Source organism: Triplophysa rosa, linkage group LG17, assembly GCF_024868665.1.
Source record: "Triplophysa rosa linkage group LG17, Trosa_1v2, whole genome shotgun sequence".
NCBI lineage: Eukaryota > Metazoa > Chordata > Actinopteri > Cypriniformes > Nemacheilidae > Triplophysa > Triplophysa rosa.
In genome coordinates, this window is record NC_079906.1 from 5,890,665 (window position 1) to 5,910,112 (window position 19,448).

The following is a 19,448-nucleotide window of genomic DNA, read 5'->3' on the forward strand; positions in this document are numbered from 1 at the left end:
GATTCAGATCAGAGACTGGATGAAAAAACAACACGAAATGAAAAGTGAAGACAGGACATGAATGAAGTATACTCACCATCTCTGCAAACAGTGCTGACGAGACACACGCCGTTCTCCAGGTTATAGCCGCTCACACAGGAGCTGCAGTTTCTCTCTCCTGGACCCGTGCACACGAAACAGGTGGGGTCACATCTGAAGAATCACGATGACAGTCAGATTGCATCACTACAGTTTCTAGTGTAAAACCTTTCATGTTTAGCACAGCGATACTGACTTCTGACAAGATTTCTGGACATCTCCATTATCCGTCGTCTGTTCTGCCAAATAATATCCCACACTGCAGCTGGAGACGCAGCGCCACTCCTCGAAGTAAAAGCCCAGAGCGCACTCGTTACACGCTTCCATGCCCGTTCCTGAACACAGGGAGGACCGTTACAAGATTGCAAATCATTTGGAATACTTTAGTAAATATATTCAATCATGTATACGTCAATTTAGGGCTGTTCAACGATTAATCGCGATTAATCGCATCCAGAATAAAAGTGTGTGTTTACATAATATATGTCTGTGTACTGTGCATATTAATTTGGGATTTATGAACACATACACAAACATGCATATACTTAAGAACAAAAAACAAAATAAAAACAATTAAGTGTTTATATATAATTTAAATTACATACAGCTAGTAATATATACACATGTAAATATTTACTAAACATAGACATGTATGTGTATGTTTTTATAAATACAAAATAAATACGCACAGTGCACAGACATTTATTATTATGTAAACAAACTTTTATTCTGGAACGAAAAGGTTCATTTTTCGCTGAACTAATGCTTTAAATATAGAATTTGAAAATGACAGTAATTCTGTATATCAAATGTATGTGCCCATGATGCTTTATTTCCACAAAAAGATCCATTACAAAGGTGCTAGATATTTAGAAGAAAAACAAACCATGCTAAAAGCCAGGAAAAATGATCTTGTAAATGAGAAGTTATAATTAATTAAAGTACAAAAGAATGCAAGTAAAGACTGTAATAAACAGTTTTTACCTGCACAGGTGGCACAAGTAGGGTGGCATTTTTCACACAGCCGTCTGTGCCCATTATAATAGGTGCCAGGTTCACAGCTCAACTGGCACTTATTTCCCTGTAGACTAACAGTAAAGAAAGGCAGAAGAACAGAAAGAGGGAGAGACAGAATAAAGAGATTTAACAGATAAATTCATACTGACGGCACAACGTTTCTGTATTTCCTACACAATCTTACACACTTTTCACTTTGTACAAAATGAAACATGTTAAAGCGAGTCCATTGCTTTTCCAATGCCTTCCCAGGGGGCACCAGAGCATATCAGCAGACGCCAGAGAATGATAAAAAACATACTATAGAAAAACTCAACTTAAAGTCCCCGTGAACCCGGAAGTTGCGATCGTTTTTACTTCTGTATTTTGACGCATTTCCGATTGAAATGGAATTTCTTATGAGACAAATAGTGGGCGAGGCTTTCATCTTTTTCTGCGATTTGATTGGATGTATAAAAACAGCCGTTGCATTTTGAAATGGAACTGGCAGCAGACTGAGTTGAAGGGGAGGAGTTAACGGATGCTCCGCCCAAGCCGTCTAACATACGTCATTTGAGATGGATAGTCATTACAGGAAGGAAGTGCATTTTCAGATTTTAACTTTAGATTATGAGGGCGCATGAATTTTAAAAAGAGAATGACCCACATTGATAAACTATTTACAATAAACGCTGCAATATTTAATGAAAAAAATAGGCATTGTAATTTTTATTTCACTGGGACTTTAACCACTAAATTAAAATGTTATTCAACAAGAACTAAAGATTAGTAATAATGAGATAAATATTTCTCAAATTGTTACATTTAGGAAAGAAATTATCCTCAATTTCTTAGGAAATTTTGAGAAATAAGCACTTAAATGAAATGGTGTTTTTGAGATTTTTTTACAATAAATAAAAATTCAGTCTATTGGAAATGTTTTCCCCCTCAATGGTGTATTACCGACAGTGTGCAAGTGCCAGAATAAAATGAAGGCTATTGATCGCTGGCAAACATCTACAAAATAAATTATGTTTATAATAGAAAAATAGGGGAAAATACACAATATCTTGCGAAACAATACAGCACTCTGCGTTATTTCAATGGAACAAAGTGATTTTCTGATATATAAACAAAACTATTGTGTAAGGTGAACAATAAGTCCTTCTTCACAAGACTTCCTCTAAACAGTAATAAATGAACATTTACTGCCATAGTAGGGAAAATAAACACTATGGGAGTCAATGGGGGATGAGATCTGTTTGATTACTGACATTCTTCCAAATATCTTCCTTTGTGTTTAGCAGAACAAGTACGTTTATACAGGTTTGGAACAACCTGAGGGTGAGTAAATGATGACAAAACGTTCATTTTTGGGTGAACTGTCCCTTTATGAATTAGACAGCAGGCAGAAATGTTAGTCTCTCCTGCCATCCCTTTCATACCTGTCGTAGTCTAAACAAGTCTGAAAAAATCAACAAAGGAGGATTAAAGTCCAAAGTAAACCCCTTCATGGTGGATTCAGAGAAGTCTTGGAACATGTTTCCTAAGCATTCACAGAAAGCAGCTGCTCCGCATTACGGCATATTGTGTGCCATGACCTGTTTTTGCCTTTCTCTCTGTTTTTCCACCTCTCTCCCTCTCTCTCACTCGCTCCTTTATCTCATGTAGGAAAAGCTCAAGCCGAATCGCTCACTAGAGACTGTATTTCAGCACAGATCGAAACCTAAGCGCTTCACAACATGTATAACAGGATGTCTCCAGCCATATTTCACAGTTTAGTCAGTGTGACCTTACCATGATAGCTTTCAGTGTAGCGCTACACAGGTATGCTCTGAGCCTCAGTTTACGAACAACCAAAACCAGACTACAGATTCTGACTATACCTCAGTCCAAATCTTGGCAAAAAGAGAGGTAGAATATTGTATTTGAGACGTGGAGGTCTTACCTGAGCCCAGTCTTGCATTCTGTGCAAATGTTCGCTGAGGTACATTTCTTGCAGTTCTCGCTGCATTTTCGACACATACTGGAATCTGCGGCACAAAATGTTGCATAAGGCCTCAAATGCAACTAATGCCATTATTGTGTCTATACATGTTCTTATTCTCAAATAAGAACGAACAGAGCCTGAAACGTAATATAGTTTCACCTTTTTAAATTGTCATTTAAAGGGATGGTTCACCCAAAAATGAAAAAAATAAACCTCAAGTTGTTCCAAACCTGTATAAATGTTCTGTTAAACACAAAGAAATATATTTAGAAAAAATGTTAGAAGCTGAGATTTCTGGGCCACCATTGACTACCATGGTAGGAAAAATTTAAATGGTAGTCAAAGGTGGCCCAGAGCTGTTTGTTTTCCTAAATTCTTCCAAATATCTAATTTTGTGTTCAACAGAACAATTTTTTTTAATTCTACTATGGTAGTCAATGGTGCCCCAGAAATCACATTTGATAAAATTCTTCCAAATATCTTTCTTTGTGTTCAGCCAAACCAAGAAGTTTATACAGGTTTGGAACAACTTGAGAGTGTGCATTTTTGGGTGAACTGTCCCTTTAAACGTTCGTAGAATGTGCCAAGGAAAGATCATGTGACCATGTAACAAAAAACCTACAACTACAAGCCTTGCGGAAAAATCCATTTAAAAAAGAAAGAGAGAAGAGCTTGTCAATAAGCGTGCAGGGTTTTCATGAGAGTGACACGAGGTGTGAATGGACTTGCCGAGATCCAGGTAGAAGCCATCTGGGCAGGAGCTGACGCAGGTGTTGGCTCCCTCCATCAGGTACAGCCCCGACCGGCAGGTGGAACACTGATCGCTGCGACTGCCAACGCAAGACTCGCACAGGGGAGAGCATTTCTTACAGCGCTTCTTATCGTCCCGGAAAAATCCAGGCGGACACTCGGGCACACACATCCTGAGGAGCACGCAGACAGGCATAGAAAGACAGACACAGACAGGAAGAAGCAGAAAAATCAACATCTGGCGGCCACGTTCACCAGGAAACAAAGGCAAGAGTCTCAGGTCTGAGAAAGTCATCAGCTGCAGATGGCTTGTGTAACACTGGCTGCCTGACAAAACAAAATCTATAAATGTAAGCGAGACATGCGAGTCTGGATATGCAGATCTTTGATATGTTATGCAGATGCGCAGCTGTTGTCAGCATGTGTCTTGGTGTTTTTAAGGGGTAATTAATCTTAAACTCATCGGTTTATAAATATAATTTTTGATTAAAAATGAAACAAAGAGGTTTTAGAAGTAAAGGATAATCTTTTTTATAGCCATTTCAGATTGAGATTAGGCCTATCAAACGATAAATCACCATTAATCTCCTCCGGAATAAAAATTTGTGTTTACATAATATATGTCTGTGTACTCTGCATATTAATTTTGTATTTTTAAAAACATACACATACATGCATATATTTAGGAAAAAATATAAAAAATATCAAATTTAGCGTCTGCTAAATGACTAAATGTAAATGTAAACATTTTTATAAACATTTTAATTAATTTTTAAATGATTGGTAAATATAAATAAATACAAACAAATATTTCATAAATATATATGAAGAGTTTATTTCCTAAATGAGACATTTGAAAATGTTCAAAATTCATGTTTTTTAATTGAGCATTCCAATTATTATAAATCAAACTGCAGTTGGTTTGTTTTGATTCAAGCCATAATAACAAAAAACAGCTAACTAACACAATAAAACATAATAAATGATATAATAAAAAACGTGATTTAAATTTTTTTTTTTTAAACGGAGTTATGTTATGTGTTTATAAATACAAAGTTAATATGCACAGTACACAGACATTTATTATGTAAACACAAACTTTTATTCTAGATGCGATTAATCGTTTGACAGCTCTAATTGGGATGCAGGTCACTAGGGTTTATATGATGGCTGACTAAACATAATGCTTATTATTAGGGATGCACTGATATGTAAATTTTGTCCGATAACGATAAACGATAATTCTTGAACACTGGAAGCCGATAACCGATATATTGCCGATATACAGCACCTAAATATTAATTTAACATTTTCTGAGACTGAACATTCTATTTTCCCCCTGAAAATCATGTACCAAGCCTACTTTACACTAATTAAAGATTCTTTAACTTTTAAACTTTTCTGGTATAATGTTTATTTAATAAACACATTAAAGATGGTCTTCCAGAGCAACCCAGAAAGGTGTTCTCAATAGCCACAAGTCTAACAGGTCTCAAGACAGAAAGCATTCAGACAGCAGTCGGCTTCAAACATGTTTTTGTTCCTACAATTTACACATTCATAAATATCTACATATGACATCAACAATGTTTTGCTAAGAGCAGTAAGTGAATGATCATGACAGAAAGACAGTACTGTACTGGATTGTAACTGTGAGCAGAGTGCAGCTGAAGTGCTTCAACCAGAGGAAATGATTCATAATTTATCAGCTATAATATATCGGCCTAAATTTTATTATCGGCCGATACCGATAATATTAAAAATGACCATTTATCAGCCGATACTGATATGACCGTTAATTTATCGTGCATCCCTACTTACTATACTCACAGCACAAAAAAAACAAAATAAAATAAAAATATTTTGAGCTTTCTGAATTGTTTTATAAAGTGACAAGAAAATCGTATTGGTCAATGATTTTGCAGTCAGAATTTCTTGTCACTTATTAAAACAATTCAGAAAGCTCAAATAATTTTTTCTATTTTATTTTTTTGTGCTGTGTAGTACAATAAGTAGGGATGCACAATAAATTATCAGCCATATCGGTATCGGCCGATAAATGGTCATTTTTAATGTTATCGGTATCGGCCGATACCGATACCGATATGGCAGATAATTTCAGAATCAGATAATTTCAGAATCAAGTATTCAAGACAGCCCCATAATAAGTGAAAATCAACTTCATACCAACATTGCTTTTAACTAATAATATTATGACAATGTTAAAACTATTACAATGTAAATCAATCTGGAACAACTTCCTTCCTGCCAAAACCAGGAGCACTGTTAACACGGCTCAACAAATCACACGTACACCCCTTTGTCAAAAAAAGTAATTCTTTTGGGACGGTAGCTCTGCGGAAACATTTATTACATCTGCGGTTATTACACTGAAATGATTTCAGCAGTCTACCTGGTGTTGTTCTTGAACTTGAGGAAGTAGTGCAGGCAGGTGATGCACTGCTGAGGTCCCGGACCCTCACATCCGTTCTCCCCGCACTCTGGGTGGCAGGGGCCTTGTGTGAGAAAGCAGAACCGAATGAGTTCAGAGGTTTCTCGCTGACGCTTTGTGATGTGCAGAACAACAATTAGGAAGCATTACCAACATATTCCTCACTATATTCTTCCTCAGGTTGAGACTCGGCCAGTGACCGAGGCTTGTCGCTGCGGAACGAGTACGGGTGCACGGAGGTGCCATAAAGCACCAGCGACCACTCTTTCAGCTTGCCTGGAACAATCACAAGTGGATTATTGAACGATAATATTTAGTCTATATAGTATAAATATATAGTTATAAGGCCATGTGGGTTTTCCAAAGACAGGCGGTGTGTTTTGGAGGAAATACCTGGTGCTTTCTGACTTCTAAGTTGAGAGGGAGAGTCATAGATCTCCAGTATCCAATCACCAGCGGCTTTCTCTCCCCAGCAGTGAGTGGTCATGAATTCCCAGTTCTTGAAGCCCTCCATAGAGTGATCGAACAACCTGCGATTCAACATCGAGAGCACATCCAATATATAAACATATAGCAACAAAATCAAACCAAGAGCACTGAATGTTTTACCTGTTGGCAAGCAGTTGCGATTTCGTCCCCGATGGAGAGGTGAGGTTGATTGACAGGTCTCCTCTTCGTGGGTGTGTAATAGTTATACGTACAACAACGTGCTCTAAATAAATAACGTGATTGTTTGCATTATCCGTGCACCCCGTTGCCTTGTACACCGACCGGACGACGTGTTCTGGACGAATTGTTCTGCGAGAAGGAGACATTTCATTTTTACTTTTGATTATATAACTTTGATATAACAATTACGAGAATAAAAATTCTGTCATCATTTCCTCACCCTCTTGTCATTTCAAACCTGTATGACTTTCTTTCTTCCACAGAACACACAAGAAGATATTTTGAAGAATGTTGTTAACAGCCCCCCCCCCATTGACTTGCATTGGTTTTGTGTCCATACAATAGAAGTGAATGGGGGGCTGTGCTGTTCTGTTACCAACATTTTTCTAAATATCTTATTTTGTGTTCTGCGGAAGAAACAAAGTCATACAGGTTTGAAATGAAAAGAGGGTGAGGAAATGATGACAGAATTTTCATTTTAAAGGTGAACTACTCCTTTAAAGAGCTGTGGGTACCTGATCTGTTTGTCGGCATTCTCTACACAGATGTGCTGAGAGGGAACCTGTTTCCAGCGCTCTGCCTCCTTCACCATGGCCTCTGCGTCCATCAGCCCAAAGCCATACAGGTGACTGACTGTAAGAAGATGTACATATAACTACTCGACAAAAACAACAAGTACAGTGCACACATTCAGAATTACTTCTGATCATGATGCAGTTTGGGATGCTGTAAAGGCCCGTTCATACCAATTATGATATTTATAATGATAACTAAATTAGTTTAGTTGTCATTTTTACTCATTAAAACAAGGTATGACATGATTAAAAGCATTAATTTCAAAACTTTTTTACTGAGAGTTTAACACAATTTTGAAAAAAAAAGTGTAAAAAAAAAGGCCTTAAAAAATCTCATTACCGTAAGCATCAATCATTTGAGAACATCTAGTAGAACATCACATTTTTTCAGAATATTTTAATTATACATATAATAGACGAATCGGGACCTGTTGCGGTTTTCAGCAGAAAAAGCAATAAAATACATGAATGATTTATTTCTGTGTTATGGTTTGTGCAATTCAAGGTTATTTTAGTTTCCTTGAAAGCGTTTTTGTTAATTGAAATCAAATAAAATATTGGCCTAAAAATCTTGACAAAAAATTGAAATGTAGCCTCAGAAATAAACGGAAATAAGTTTAAAGCACTAAAATTATAATAATAATAATAAACAACACTAAAACTAAAATGTATTAATCTTATATAGCAAGTTAGCAACATAAAAAATAAACAAATAAATAATAAAATGACAAAAGCACACTTAAGAAAAAGTGCTTCGATGCCATAGAAGAACCTTTTTTGTCTAAATGGTTCCATAAAGAACCTTTGACATCCAAAGAACCTTTCTGTTTCACAAAAGGTTCTTTGTGGGGAAAAAAGGCTCTTCACATTATAAAAAGGTAAGAATGAGATGGTTCTTCAAACAGCCTTTGGCTGAATGGTTCTTTGTGGAACCAAAAATGGTTCTTCTATGGCATCGCTGTGAAGAACCTTTTAAGCACCTTTATTTTTAAGAGTGCATCTGTAACAAAGTTGCTACATATTTATCTAAAATTAATATAAAAACTAAAAATCTTAAAACAAAGGCTAATGATCCAGTTAATTTCCTACATCTAGAAAACTATATCTATAACAGTACAGTACACTTATCTTTCTACATCTAGACAATGTTGTCAATTCCATTTCTTTATTTACCATTTTCCTTCAGCCACCTTGTCAATGAAATCTAAACATCTATACTGAGCTCTATCTGTACATTTCCCCCATAAACACAGCTTATATGTCAACAATTATTTGCCACCTGTATTTTCTATCTTTCAAGAAGTCTGTGCTTCCAAACAGCACAACCAGACAGCCCATGTCTCTGTAAGGCCAGAAGACCAGTTTCTCTGGTGAAGACATTAAAGTGAATATTTAATGGGTACTCAGTGTACCTCACAAGAGCCAATTAGCATCCAGTGGCCAAAAATGAGACAGCGCAGCTTAAAAAAATTAAAAGACTGTTACCATTATAACCAGCTGCGTTGGTTTTCCAGTCGGGAGCACTGAGATGCCCGGCACGAGATGTCTTCACTACAATGTGCTGCACGTCTCGCCACGTCAGGAAAGAACTAAGCAAATATACAATCAGATAAGAATGATTAAGTTTTGCTTTACCATAAGAACGAGCGGATGATGGAGCATCTTGGATGCAGCTTTGCACCCTTTTTGGTCTAAACTTTTTTCTATAATACACTGTGCACAGCAGGATAAAACATCAAGAGAGGTGGATGCCATGTGTCTACACCTAAAAAAATCAATCCACCTCCATTTAAGTTGCTACATGCAGGGAATAATACAGTCACATGGCAACCATATGCCGACGTTTTTCTCAAAATGTCCTGTGTGCAGTTTTTAAAATTCATACACGTACTAGAAATACTATAAAATTCACAAAGCAATGCATAGAAATTGGTCTGACCAATATACATCAAACTAGAAATGCACCGATATATCGGCCAATAATCAGTATCGGACGTTAAAAGCAATTTTTCGTTTAAAAACAGCCGATATATACTGCCAATCAAAAAAGGACAGGAAAATGCTATGAATTTGTGCTCTGTATAGAGAAAATATTAAGAAACATCACCAGTTTTATGTTCAATATTAATAGTCATTATATGAATTAATAGTTAAAAATATTAATTTAATATTCAGAATTAGTATCGGCAGATAGCACTCTGAATAATCGGCTGTCGCATTTGCGTTAAAGTTGCTATGCGTGCATCAGACACTGAAAGCTGATGACGTCTCTTACTTTGCCTCTAGAGCGAGAGCAATGATCCCCGCTGCCATGGGAGCTGAAGCTGATGTTCCTGTGTGACTGTCTGTGCATCGCTGCCTCAGATCTGTGGTGATCTAACAAGAAACACAAAGAAAGAGGAAAGAAACCCATGTAATTCACCTGTGTATATTTTCATATACTTTAATTCTGTTAACTGAACTGACACTGTACGTACACTTCCAAAAAGCAACATGAAGGAAAATTCAAACGAACGAACGAACAAACACACAAAACTACACAACTGTCTCTAAGCTTTCAACACACGTCTTTGGTTGATTATAACAAGAGGTTGTGAGTTTTGTAGAAGGGCTGTAAAGGGTTCCCGTGTGGTTAAAAGGATTTCCCTCTTTTATTTAAATAGCAAACAGGTGTTACAGCCACGAGCAATGGTTGGATACTTCTTTGATGAAAGGTGGTATTAGGGGGAGGGGCAGTCTAGCTTTTGATTGGACAAAAATCTGTGTAGTGCATGATGAGTCATCAATATTTTGGGTCCTTTTTTCCAGGAAGAACTGTGAACTTGCTAAAAGTTTGTCAAAGTTAAAAAACATGAACTAAACGCCACAAAACTCCGATTTCAAGTGGTTCAAGTGGTTAATATGCTGAAATGTAATTTTCATATAGAAGATGTTTTTATCCACGTTCATCCCACAAGTGGTTGCCGGGGTTATTCTGAATGGTTTTTAAAGCGCCCAAGCCCAAGTCTCCATAGAATTCTGATCCACAGAATGAGCCCTTTTACAACGTCATTTTACAACCTAGCCATAATCGCTGAATTACCTAAACTGCAGGAGAGAACAGAGAATGCTGACAGGTAGCGAGAAAGGAGTTCAAAAGCCAGTGTGTGATTTCACACGTCACTTTGCAACAAGCTGAGAGAGTGAACCACAACGGTTAACACCACAACGGTCTGGTGACACACTGACCAACATAACAGACCAAACCAGAACCATGACTGACAACAGGACAAAGCATCATGCCCATAAAACAGAAATCCATGGGAAACATATAAACGGCATCTCTGCTCTGACAGACAACACCCTGGTGTTTTTCCTAAAAGGAGATTTTCCCTTGAAATGTTCGCACAATACTTTCATGACAAAAAAGTAATGAACGATATAACTGGTCTCGGCTAAAACGCATATTATTTTGTCTTTAAAACCTTACCAACATCATTGTCTCAGATTAGTAGGGTCTCTTAACTGTGAACAGTGTCCCTAAAGAAAAATTCTTTGTCGTGTTTATTAGAAAGTAAGATGCTTTAAAGGGCAAACATGTTGGTAACGTACGATTTTGCGGTCGTAATTCTCTCCACTGCTGTAGGTGGTGGTGAGGGTGGAGGCACACTCTTCCAGATACCAGGGTTTGCTGCCGCTCTCTGCAGTGCTGCTGATGGAGATGGTGTAGATGCTGTTAGTGTAGCCATCACATGAACAGTGATCACGGCTCCGCCCACCGTTTCCTGAAGCCCACACGAAGATAGAGCCCCGCCCCTTTCTGCCCTGTAAAGAGAAAGGTAATACGAGTTTGTCTAAATTCTGTCCAGAATTAGGAAATACGAATATTTCAGAAGTCGATATTAAACTAAATGTTATTATGCTCATGTTTCTTGGTCAAAATAAATGTGTATATGCACTACCGGTAAAATGATTAGGATCACTTGAAAAAAACATTTCTCGTGCTCTTAAAAATCTTTTCATCTGAAGGTGTGTGTTGAAATCACTTTTGTAGACAAAAATCATTCTGCCAACATAATAGTTTATTTTACCTCATTTTTATTACAAAATATTTTTGAAACGGTTTATTTGGACCAAATAATAAATCAAAAGCAGTCAATAAGAGCCCAGCATAGATAGAAATTCCTTCAGTATCAGGGGCGGACTGGCCACCAGGGGCGGACTGGCCACCAGGGGCAGACTGGCCACCAGGGGCAGACTGGCCACCAGGGGCAGACTGGCCACCAGGGGCGGACTGGCCGGTGGGCCGCTAACGTATGGGGCCGTTACGGACGCGTTTGCAGACGGACGTATTATAAATGCGAATACACGCAACGCGTGAAACTTCATATCCCCCCCACCACCCCCCCTTTGACAGATTCGATGGAGGGCCGATGCGGGCCTAAAAATGCCAGGGCCGATTTTTCTTCTCAGGTCAGCCCTGTTCAGTACTGTATAAAAAGCTTCCCAGGTTGAGACCTCAAGAAGCTAGATGATAAAATGTGAAGTGTACGATTCTAGTCAAAGGGTGGCTACTTTAAAGATGCTAAGATATAACGTAGAGTTCATTTATTTTGGATGCATTTAGTCACAACATAATTCCCACAGCTACATTTGTTTCATTTCATGGTTTTGATGGGTTTACTCTAAACTATGGAAAAATATGAATAAAGAGTGATCCAAAACTTTTGACCGGTAGTGTACGTTATATAAATCATTTTTATATAATTTTATATAAATGTATATTTATATATTTTACATTTATATAAAGAAATATTCCATTAACATATAGGTCAAAGACGAAAAAGGGTTTAAGCATAAAAACAATAAGTGTAAAACTGCTTGAAATTTTAAAAAATGAAAAGTTTTCTTTTTAATTTAAATGCGTTTTTGTTTTTCTGAGCAAAAAATAAATATCATACATATGTCCCTGATTTACAGAAGACGCCCACTAAAATGTCATTCAGTGTAACAATCTTGTCAGGCATATTTACAACAAAAATCAATTTATGACAAAAGACTAATTTCTTTCACACCACATGCTAATTAGTTTACATTTGGTTAAATTTGCCACCATCCTAGGTCTTCCCCATTTGTCAATAAGAATTTTTTACTCATTTAAAGCACAATACAGAAATATTGTTGTAGCGAGGAAGGCGGGACGAGAGCCGTGGGGCAGGAAGTCGGGGCCGGTGGCGTGAGTGATAATGAGTATCAGCTGTACGCGCACCAGTCCCGCATGCCTCACGGGGAGCTAGGGAGCATAAGAGGACGAGCGACGGGACTGCCGACGAGAGAGGACCGGGCCCGGACAGTTAAGTTTTGTGTTTATGTTTGTGTGGCCAGCAGTCGTCCGTGAGGGGCTGCCGGCCTTTTACTTCTGTATTATTGTTTGTTTATTTTTGATTAAAGTTTAAATGTTCGCCGGTTCCCGCCTCCTTCCTTCCCTACTTTGAACTTTGCTACAATTGTGTTACACTGAATGACAATGTAACATAATTTCAACCAAATTTTGACATTTTATTCTCCAAAAACTTGGTTGAAACCATAAAGTAGACATTTTACGTACATTTAATGTTCTTTCTATGAAGAAAGAACTTCATTTATTTTCTTTATATGAAGAGTTCCGCCGTGTTATTCCATCATGTTTTCTCCCTTTTTTTCCAAACCGCAATATACGCCCGTCTCACTTCTCTGCAGAATGCGATATATCCGCTCAACCAATCACAGCACACCATTCCACGCATTGTAAACAGTAATGGCGGCACTCTGAATACGGTCGGCTCCTAGTTTCCCTGATCTACTTCGTACTTTGTGTTCAACAAACAAACAAAAAATGAATAATTTTGATGGCATTGATGAACCTGTGCTGGTGGGGAAGAAACGTAAGCCATCAAAATCTAATCATTTACGTGAGGAGATTAAGAAGACAAGGCACTAATTTATAGCATTAAAAAGATGACCCGTTGAATTCATTTTAGGAGCGATGACCGATTGAATGTATTTTTAGTCCAGTGCCTGTATGTAAGATTAGTATTGTATCGATTTCAGAGGCCGTCATATGTGGATCAACTCACTTTGTTGTGTATCTTCAACAGTTTCAATATGAAAAATAACTTTTATATTGATTCAATGGATTTATTGCATTTTGAAAAAAACTGTCATGGATTTATTGCTTTTTGGGGAAAAAATGATCAGTTTTTATAATAAATCTTTTAAAATCAAAATCTGGATTTCAATTTTTTATGTTACTAGAACCTAAAGATGCTATGTGAAACTTTGAAACAGAAAATAGTGGTTTTCATCTTACCACTTTCTTTGTAAAGAAAACACATTTTTACTCAAATGAATCAATGGATTTATAGCGTATTGGAACGTGGACCAGACTTTATGCTCAAGATATGTCATGCACAATTCAAAGTCATGCATTCATGAGTCACATACTGAACCAAACTATTCAAAAAACAAAACCGGAATTAATACAATCTTCAGACATTAATATCCTTTCTCTTGCACAAAACGTGACCAGTATTTTTTGATGCCTACGACTCTTACAATACACATACCTGAAACATGCCTAAACCACTCCAAACACACCTTTGGCACAGGATACACGCCAATCACAGACACTGACTCGTAACTCACAAGAGATAAACTTCAATCACGCTCTAAAGTTCACTCGGGCAGAAGGGTGTGAGCAAAGAAACACCTTAGATGGGCCTGAAAATTACACTTCTTATTCTACTCTATGAACTCTTGCATTTTTACATTAGGCAGTCATTTTTATCCAAAGAGTCTTACGGTGCATACGTTTTATCAGTATGTGTGTTTCCTGGGATTCAACCTTTGACCTTTGTGCTGATAACGCAAAGATTTATCAAATGAGCTACTGTAACAACAACCAATTGAGCCAAATGAAACCATTACCATTATATGAAAAAAGACTGTTTTTACATTTTTATTAGTGCTGTCAATCGATTAAAAAAATTAATCGGATTAATCACACATTTTCTGTGATTAATCACGATTAATCACACATAACAATAATATTTTAAAATATACTTTTACATTTGAATAATTTCACATTTAATCTTCAAATTGATGTAGAAACAACATATTTCTTTAACAGCGTCATTTTATGAATGAAAGAAAACATTTTGATATTAGTACTGTAACTGTCTCTATTAAATTGATTATTTTAACATTAATTATAGCATTCAACAATATAATTGAGAGCCATCATGAAATATACAGAAATTGAAGGAAGTTCTCAAACACTTTACAGTCTTCAATGCTAAATTATAAATTAAATGCAGAAGAATTCTCATTAAAGCTACAAAATCACATTGATTTCTTCTTTTATTTTGTTCTTTGATTAACATTAGTGACAGGAGTCACAGCAGCACGTTTAAGAACGTGGCCCCTTTAAGAGCTGTCTCAGTACGCAGATCTGACCGTCACCGCACTCCCATTTTCACAACTCTTTGCATTCATTTAAGATTTTATTTTACACTTTGAAGTCTTGCTTAAGAAAACGCTAGACAAAACGGGCTTTCTGACATAATCTTGTATGGTTTTATCCATTCAAGCACGAAAGAGAACTTAACATGGATGCGCTGTCTGACAGAGATTCACCGACGCAGCCTTCAGCCCATGACTGTTTACACCAGACTGGACCTCGCGTTGCGTTTTGCCGCGTCCCACAGTTTAGAAGCTGTCTATCTTCATTGAACACGGCGTCAAAGCAACTGTTTAAAATCGCGCTTAAGTGGTTTAAAAGCCTGTACACGAATAAGAGCGTGATTACATAATGTAATGCTAGACAAAGAATGTCAAAACAAACGGATGCTGCGTTAATTGCGTTAAATATTTTTCACGCGTTAATTTGAAAAAATTAATCGTATGCGTTAACGCGTTAACATTGACAGCCCTAATTTTTATGTGTTTATACATTACATGTTTGCACAGATAATCAGCTGTGCTACTAATAATTCAGAGTGAATGTCATCAATTTGCACAGATGGTTATTTACCAGTCGGATGCCATTTTCAAAGGCCTGTCTGGCGAGGGAGGCGGGCCCGTCCACGGTTTTGCCGTCGTCATCTGGACCCCAGCTGGCACTGTAAATGTCTATGTGTTGAGGGTGGAGACTCAGCGATTTGGCCTCTACCATGTCTGTCACATCTCCATCCAACATGCGGACACCTGCAGCACACGGCAAAACAACTTCAGATTACAAGCCATTTAAAATGTTACATTTAAAAGTAGTTTGATCATAGCTTCGTGAGTAAACATACATTGGGTTCCTTTCTCAGCTACACTTAAACATGTTTGAAACATTAGATTACTTTATTTCAACGTACTTTGCAAAGACATCTGAACTTCATATCTATCCATGTTAATGAGATGAATGATACTTCTACTTTGGGAACTGTGTGAAACTAAATTCAAATCGTAATATGCGTTTTTATAGTGGTTCAAAGACAATGTCATTTAAAAGTCCAGTGTGAAATTCTTTGGAGGATCTATTGACAGAAATGCAATATAATATAGGTAATAGGTATAGGTCTTCAGAGGTGTATAAAGAGCTTACATAATGAAGCGTTACGTTTTTATTACCTTAGATTGAGCTATTTCTATCTACATACACCGCGGGTCCCCTTACATGGAATTCGCCATGTTGTTTCTACAGTAGCCCTAAATGGACAAACTGCCCTACAGAGAGCGTTTCGTACGTTTTCTCCTTCAGCAAACGTGGCAACATTTTAGTCCTGTGTCAGCCACCATAGTGTTTTGAAAGGGAGGGGTGGAGTGAGCCGTTGGTTGCAACTCGCAACCTCACCGCTAGATGCCGCTAAATTTCATACACTGGACCTTTAATTTTGTACATTTTTAAGTGTAGTTTAAGTGTCACTGTACATTAACAATCAAATGTTTTTTATTGATTCCAGGTCACTGTAGCCTATCAGTAGTTCTTTGTTTCACAGTTTTATTATTTTATTGCCCATCTGTCTGATTACAACTGATGAAACACCATGAAATGAGAAATAAAGTTCAGAGACATTTATACAGTACAAGTCAAACATATGAACATGAATGACTAAATTAACTCATAAAATGTTTTGATGTAAAGTCTTTCACTTCAAATTAGTTTTGTAGACCAAAAATGATTTAAAATTAAGTTATTGATTGAGATTATTGAGACTATTGAAAGAGATTAAAAGTATAATAATAATAAATTCTGTCATGAATTAGTCTCTAGTCGTTTCAATCCTGTATACATTTCTTTGTTTGGTTAAAAAGATATTTAGAAAAATGTTAGCAACTGAGATTTCTGGGACACCATTGACCACCATAGCAGAAAAAAATAAAATGGCAATCAATGGTGTCCAAGAACCTTTTGCTTTCCTAAATTCCTACAAAATATTTTTTTGTGATTTAAACAGGAAAAAAAATGACAATCATTTTTCCTACTATGGTAGTCAGTGATGCCCCAGAAATCTCAGTTGCTATCATTTTTCTAAATGTCTTTCTTTGTGTTCAACCGAACAAAGAAATTTATACAGGTTTGGAACAACACGAGGGTGAGTGAATAAACAGAATTTTCATTTTTGGGTGTCCGTGTAATTGGAGATTCGGACCAGACAGTGAAAGTATGCAAATATCATTTATTTTTGGCCATTACATCATCCTACGATTTCATTTGGGTCATTTCCTAGTTTTAGCAGCTCTTACTATTATTCTAAAATGTTTGTGTAGGTGTGTCCAAACTTTTCACTGGTTCTGTATATGCAGTCTTGGCCAAAAGTGATATTCAACTGTGGAAAACTGATTTACTCATGTTGCACAGTTGTGATTGGAAAATAAACAAACTCAGCGTTGAGAAGAATTTACGGAGGCTTGGCAAAAAATTACACGTCACGCATGAGCAAAGCTTAATGATTCAATGCCCAATTGAGCGACTACAAAATATTACTACAACTGAGTCTCTATACTCCTAACAAATAAAACTGAAGTCTATGTATGCCTTATTTCTAGTAAGCTTTTTGTTTCCTGGGCATTTTTTGTATATTTGAATAAAAATGGATATTGCTTGCTTTGCTTTTGTGTCAAATAATTTTGTCCAATAAAAGTGCTTTGTTCATTTTGTACTAAACACATTATGTTTTGATGGTTTTATCAAAGACATCACTTTTGGCCACTACTTTATGAACAAGTTGTTCAAGCAAGTGATTATGTAAAAGGCAGAATTCCAGTCACACTGGTGTATAAACTGGACAGTGACCGTCTGCCACACTCACCCCCGATCTTGGCGTTGTAAGCGATGCCCACTGTGCAGTGAGAGTTATTGGCGGATGCTGCCACTTCACCAGCGCATCTCGTGCCATGCCTGCGCAGAACACAGATCAGCCGGTCGTGTTAACAATGACACGCACACACACATACATAAACTCATCCAGAACTGCATACGCAAGCACAGACACTATACACACACTTGTTACAGAAAGAATGTGAATGTGTACAGGAAACAAAACGGGTGAAACAGCTGGGCTCAAACTAAACATGCGCCTCCAGAGCCGACGGAGCTAAAACATATCGGCTAAATATTTGAGATATTGAAGGAAAACATTTGAGAGGTTCCTCAGCTTCAGACACCACGTGGACGCATTCCTGACCCAAACTAAACTCATATAAAAGCAATAGAAATCAGCAGCAAAAGCAGCACCAGTAACTCAGTAAAGACAGACAGACAAACGGCGAGAGAGAGAGAGAGTGTGAGAGTGAGTGAGTGAGAGTGAGTGAGTGAGTGAGTGAGAGAGAGAGAGAGAGAGAGAGAGAGAGAGAGAGAGAGAGAGAGAGAGATTCTCTATAGAACCTCCAGCAGAGAACAGCTGCATAGCAAAACTCATGCTACCATGGTAACCGCAGTCTCGAATCCAATCCATTTAAAAAAGGAAAACAAAAAGAAGGAGAAACAAAGATTGTAAAGATCCACAGCAGCACCAGATCCCGGGATGACACCAGTGTCCTGTCACCATCGTAACCATAAACACTTACAAGGTCAAGGGGTCAAAAGGCCAGAGGAACTCCCAGGTGGTCCATGGGGCTCAATAACAAACCAATGTCTCTGAACCACAACCACTGATAAACGATGTATAAAGGCTTCTGACACATTTTGCACAAAAATAAGTCCAGTTTTACTAACTTAGTAAGACTCTTTTCAAACCATTTACTCTGTTGTGACAGTTACCGACTTTTGTATAAGATGAAACAGACCATCTGCTCCAATGCCATTGGAGTGTGCCATTTTTATTGCACTGCACACATTTTAGAAAGCAACGGCATGTGAAACTAGCTAGAAGCATTAGCATTCACGTACTTTTGAAGAGCGTGTTTTTCTCAAATAATAAAATACCTACATGCTTTATATATATGTATGCTTCAATTGACCGTTTCAAACATGGCATCCGCCATCTTTGGTAAACATTTCAAAAGGGTACCTCAGAGAGGACGCTTTTTTGTATGCAAAGCCCAGAAGCGAGCATTGTAGCAGTTTTGGTTCCATCGCCCCAAAGTCAATGGGTTGTTTGAATGGGTTTTTGATAAATTGCCTAAAATAAGATCCGTGGTTAACAAAACCGCTGAATATTCTCACATTTTAATCTATGACATAAAACATACCAGTTATAACCCACTCGTGACTTTAAAAGCTTTATTGTGTCTTGAAAACGACGGTTGCTAACAAGTTGCTAAAAGCGATTACATCCTTTGGTGGGGACATTAGACGTCATCACGCAAATATATCCTACAAATAATGCAACATGGACACAAATTTCTAAAAACGTAGATGGGGATTCATTCACGGAGTAATTACTTACCAGGAATGTGTTTTTAATAAAGTTTGAAAAAAAATGTCGGA

At 37.3% G+C, this 19,448-nt stretch overlaps 1 protein-coding gene and 1 long non-coding RNA gene across 3 annotated transcripts in view; one reads left to right on the top strand and one right to left on the bottom strand.

The window, feature by feature from the left end:
• The window catches only part of pcsk5b (proprotein convertase subtilisin/kexin type 5b), a 48,937-nt gene that overhangs the window by 6,148 nt on the left and 23,341 nt on the right, over positions 1-19,448 (bottom strand). For both annotated transcript variants that reach the window (XM_057356740.1, XM_057356739.1), the window contains exons 6-20: positions 17,830-17,918; positions 15,561-15,733; positions 11,102-11,314; positions 9,786-9,886; positions 8,996-9,099; positions 7,451-7,568; positions 6,876-7,064; positions 6,660-6,796; positions 6,417-6,542; positions 6,228-6,330; positions 3,794-3,987; positions 3,023-3,107; positions 1,063-1,166; positions 275-413; positions 77-192 (exon numbers count right to left, since the gene is read on the bottom strand). In XM_057356740.1, coding sequence (XP_057212723.1) covers positions 77-192; positions 275-413; positions 1,063-1,166; positions 3,023-3,107; positions 3,794-3,987; positions 6,228-6,330; positions 6,417-6,542; positions 6,660-6,796; positions 6,876-7,064; positions 7,451-7,568; positions 8,996-9,099; positions 9,786-9,886; positions 11,102-11,314; positions 15,561-15,733; positions 17,830-17,918 — 1,991 coding nt within the window. The remainder of the gene's footprint in view (positions 1-76; positions 193-274; positions 414-1,062; positions 1,167-3,022; positions 3,108-3,793; positions 3,988-6,227; positions 6,331-6,416; positions 6,543-6,659; positions 6,797-6,875; positions 7,065-7,450; positions 7,569-8,995; positions 9,100-9,785; positions 9,887-11,101; positions 11,315-15,560; positions 15,734-17,829; positions 17,919-19,448) is intronic.
• On the top strand, positions 4,056-9,908 carry LOC130568094 (uncharacterized). The gene is made up of 3 exons (XR_008964668.1): positions 4,056-4,164; positions 7,481-7,560; positions 9,797-9,908. It is a non-coding gene; the product is annotated as an uncharacterized LOC130568094 (long non-coding RNA).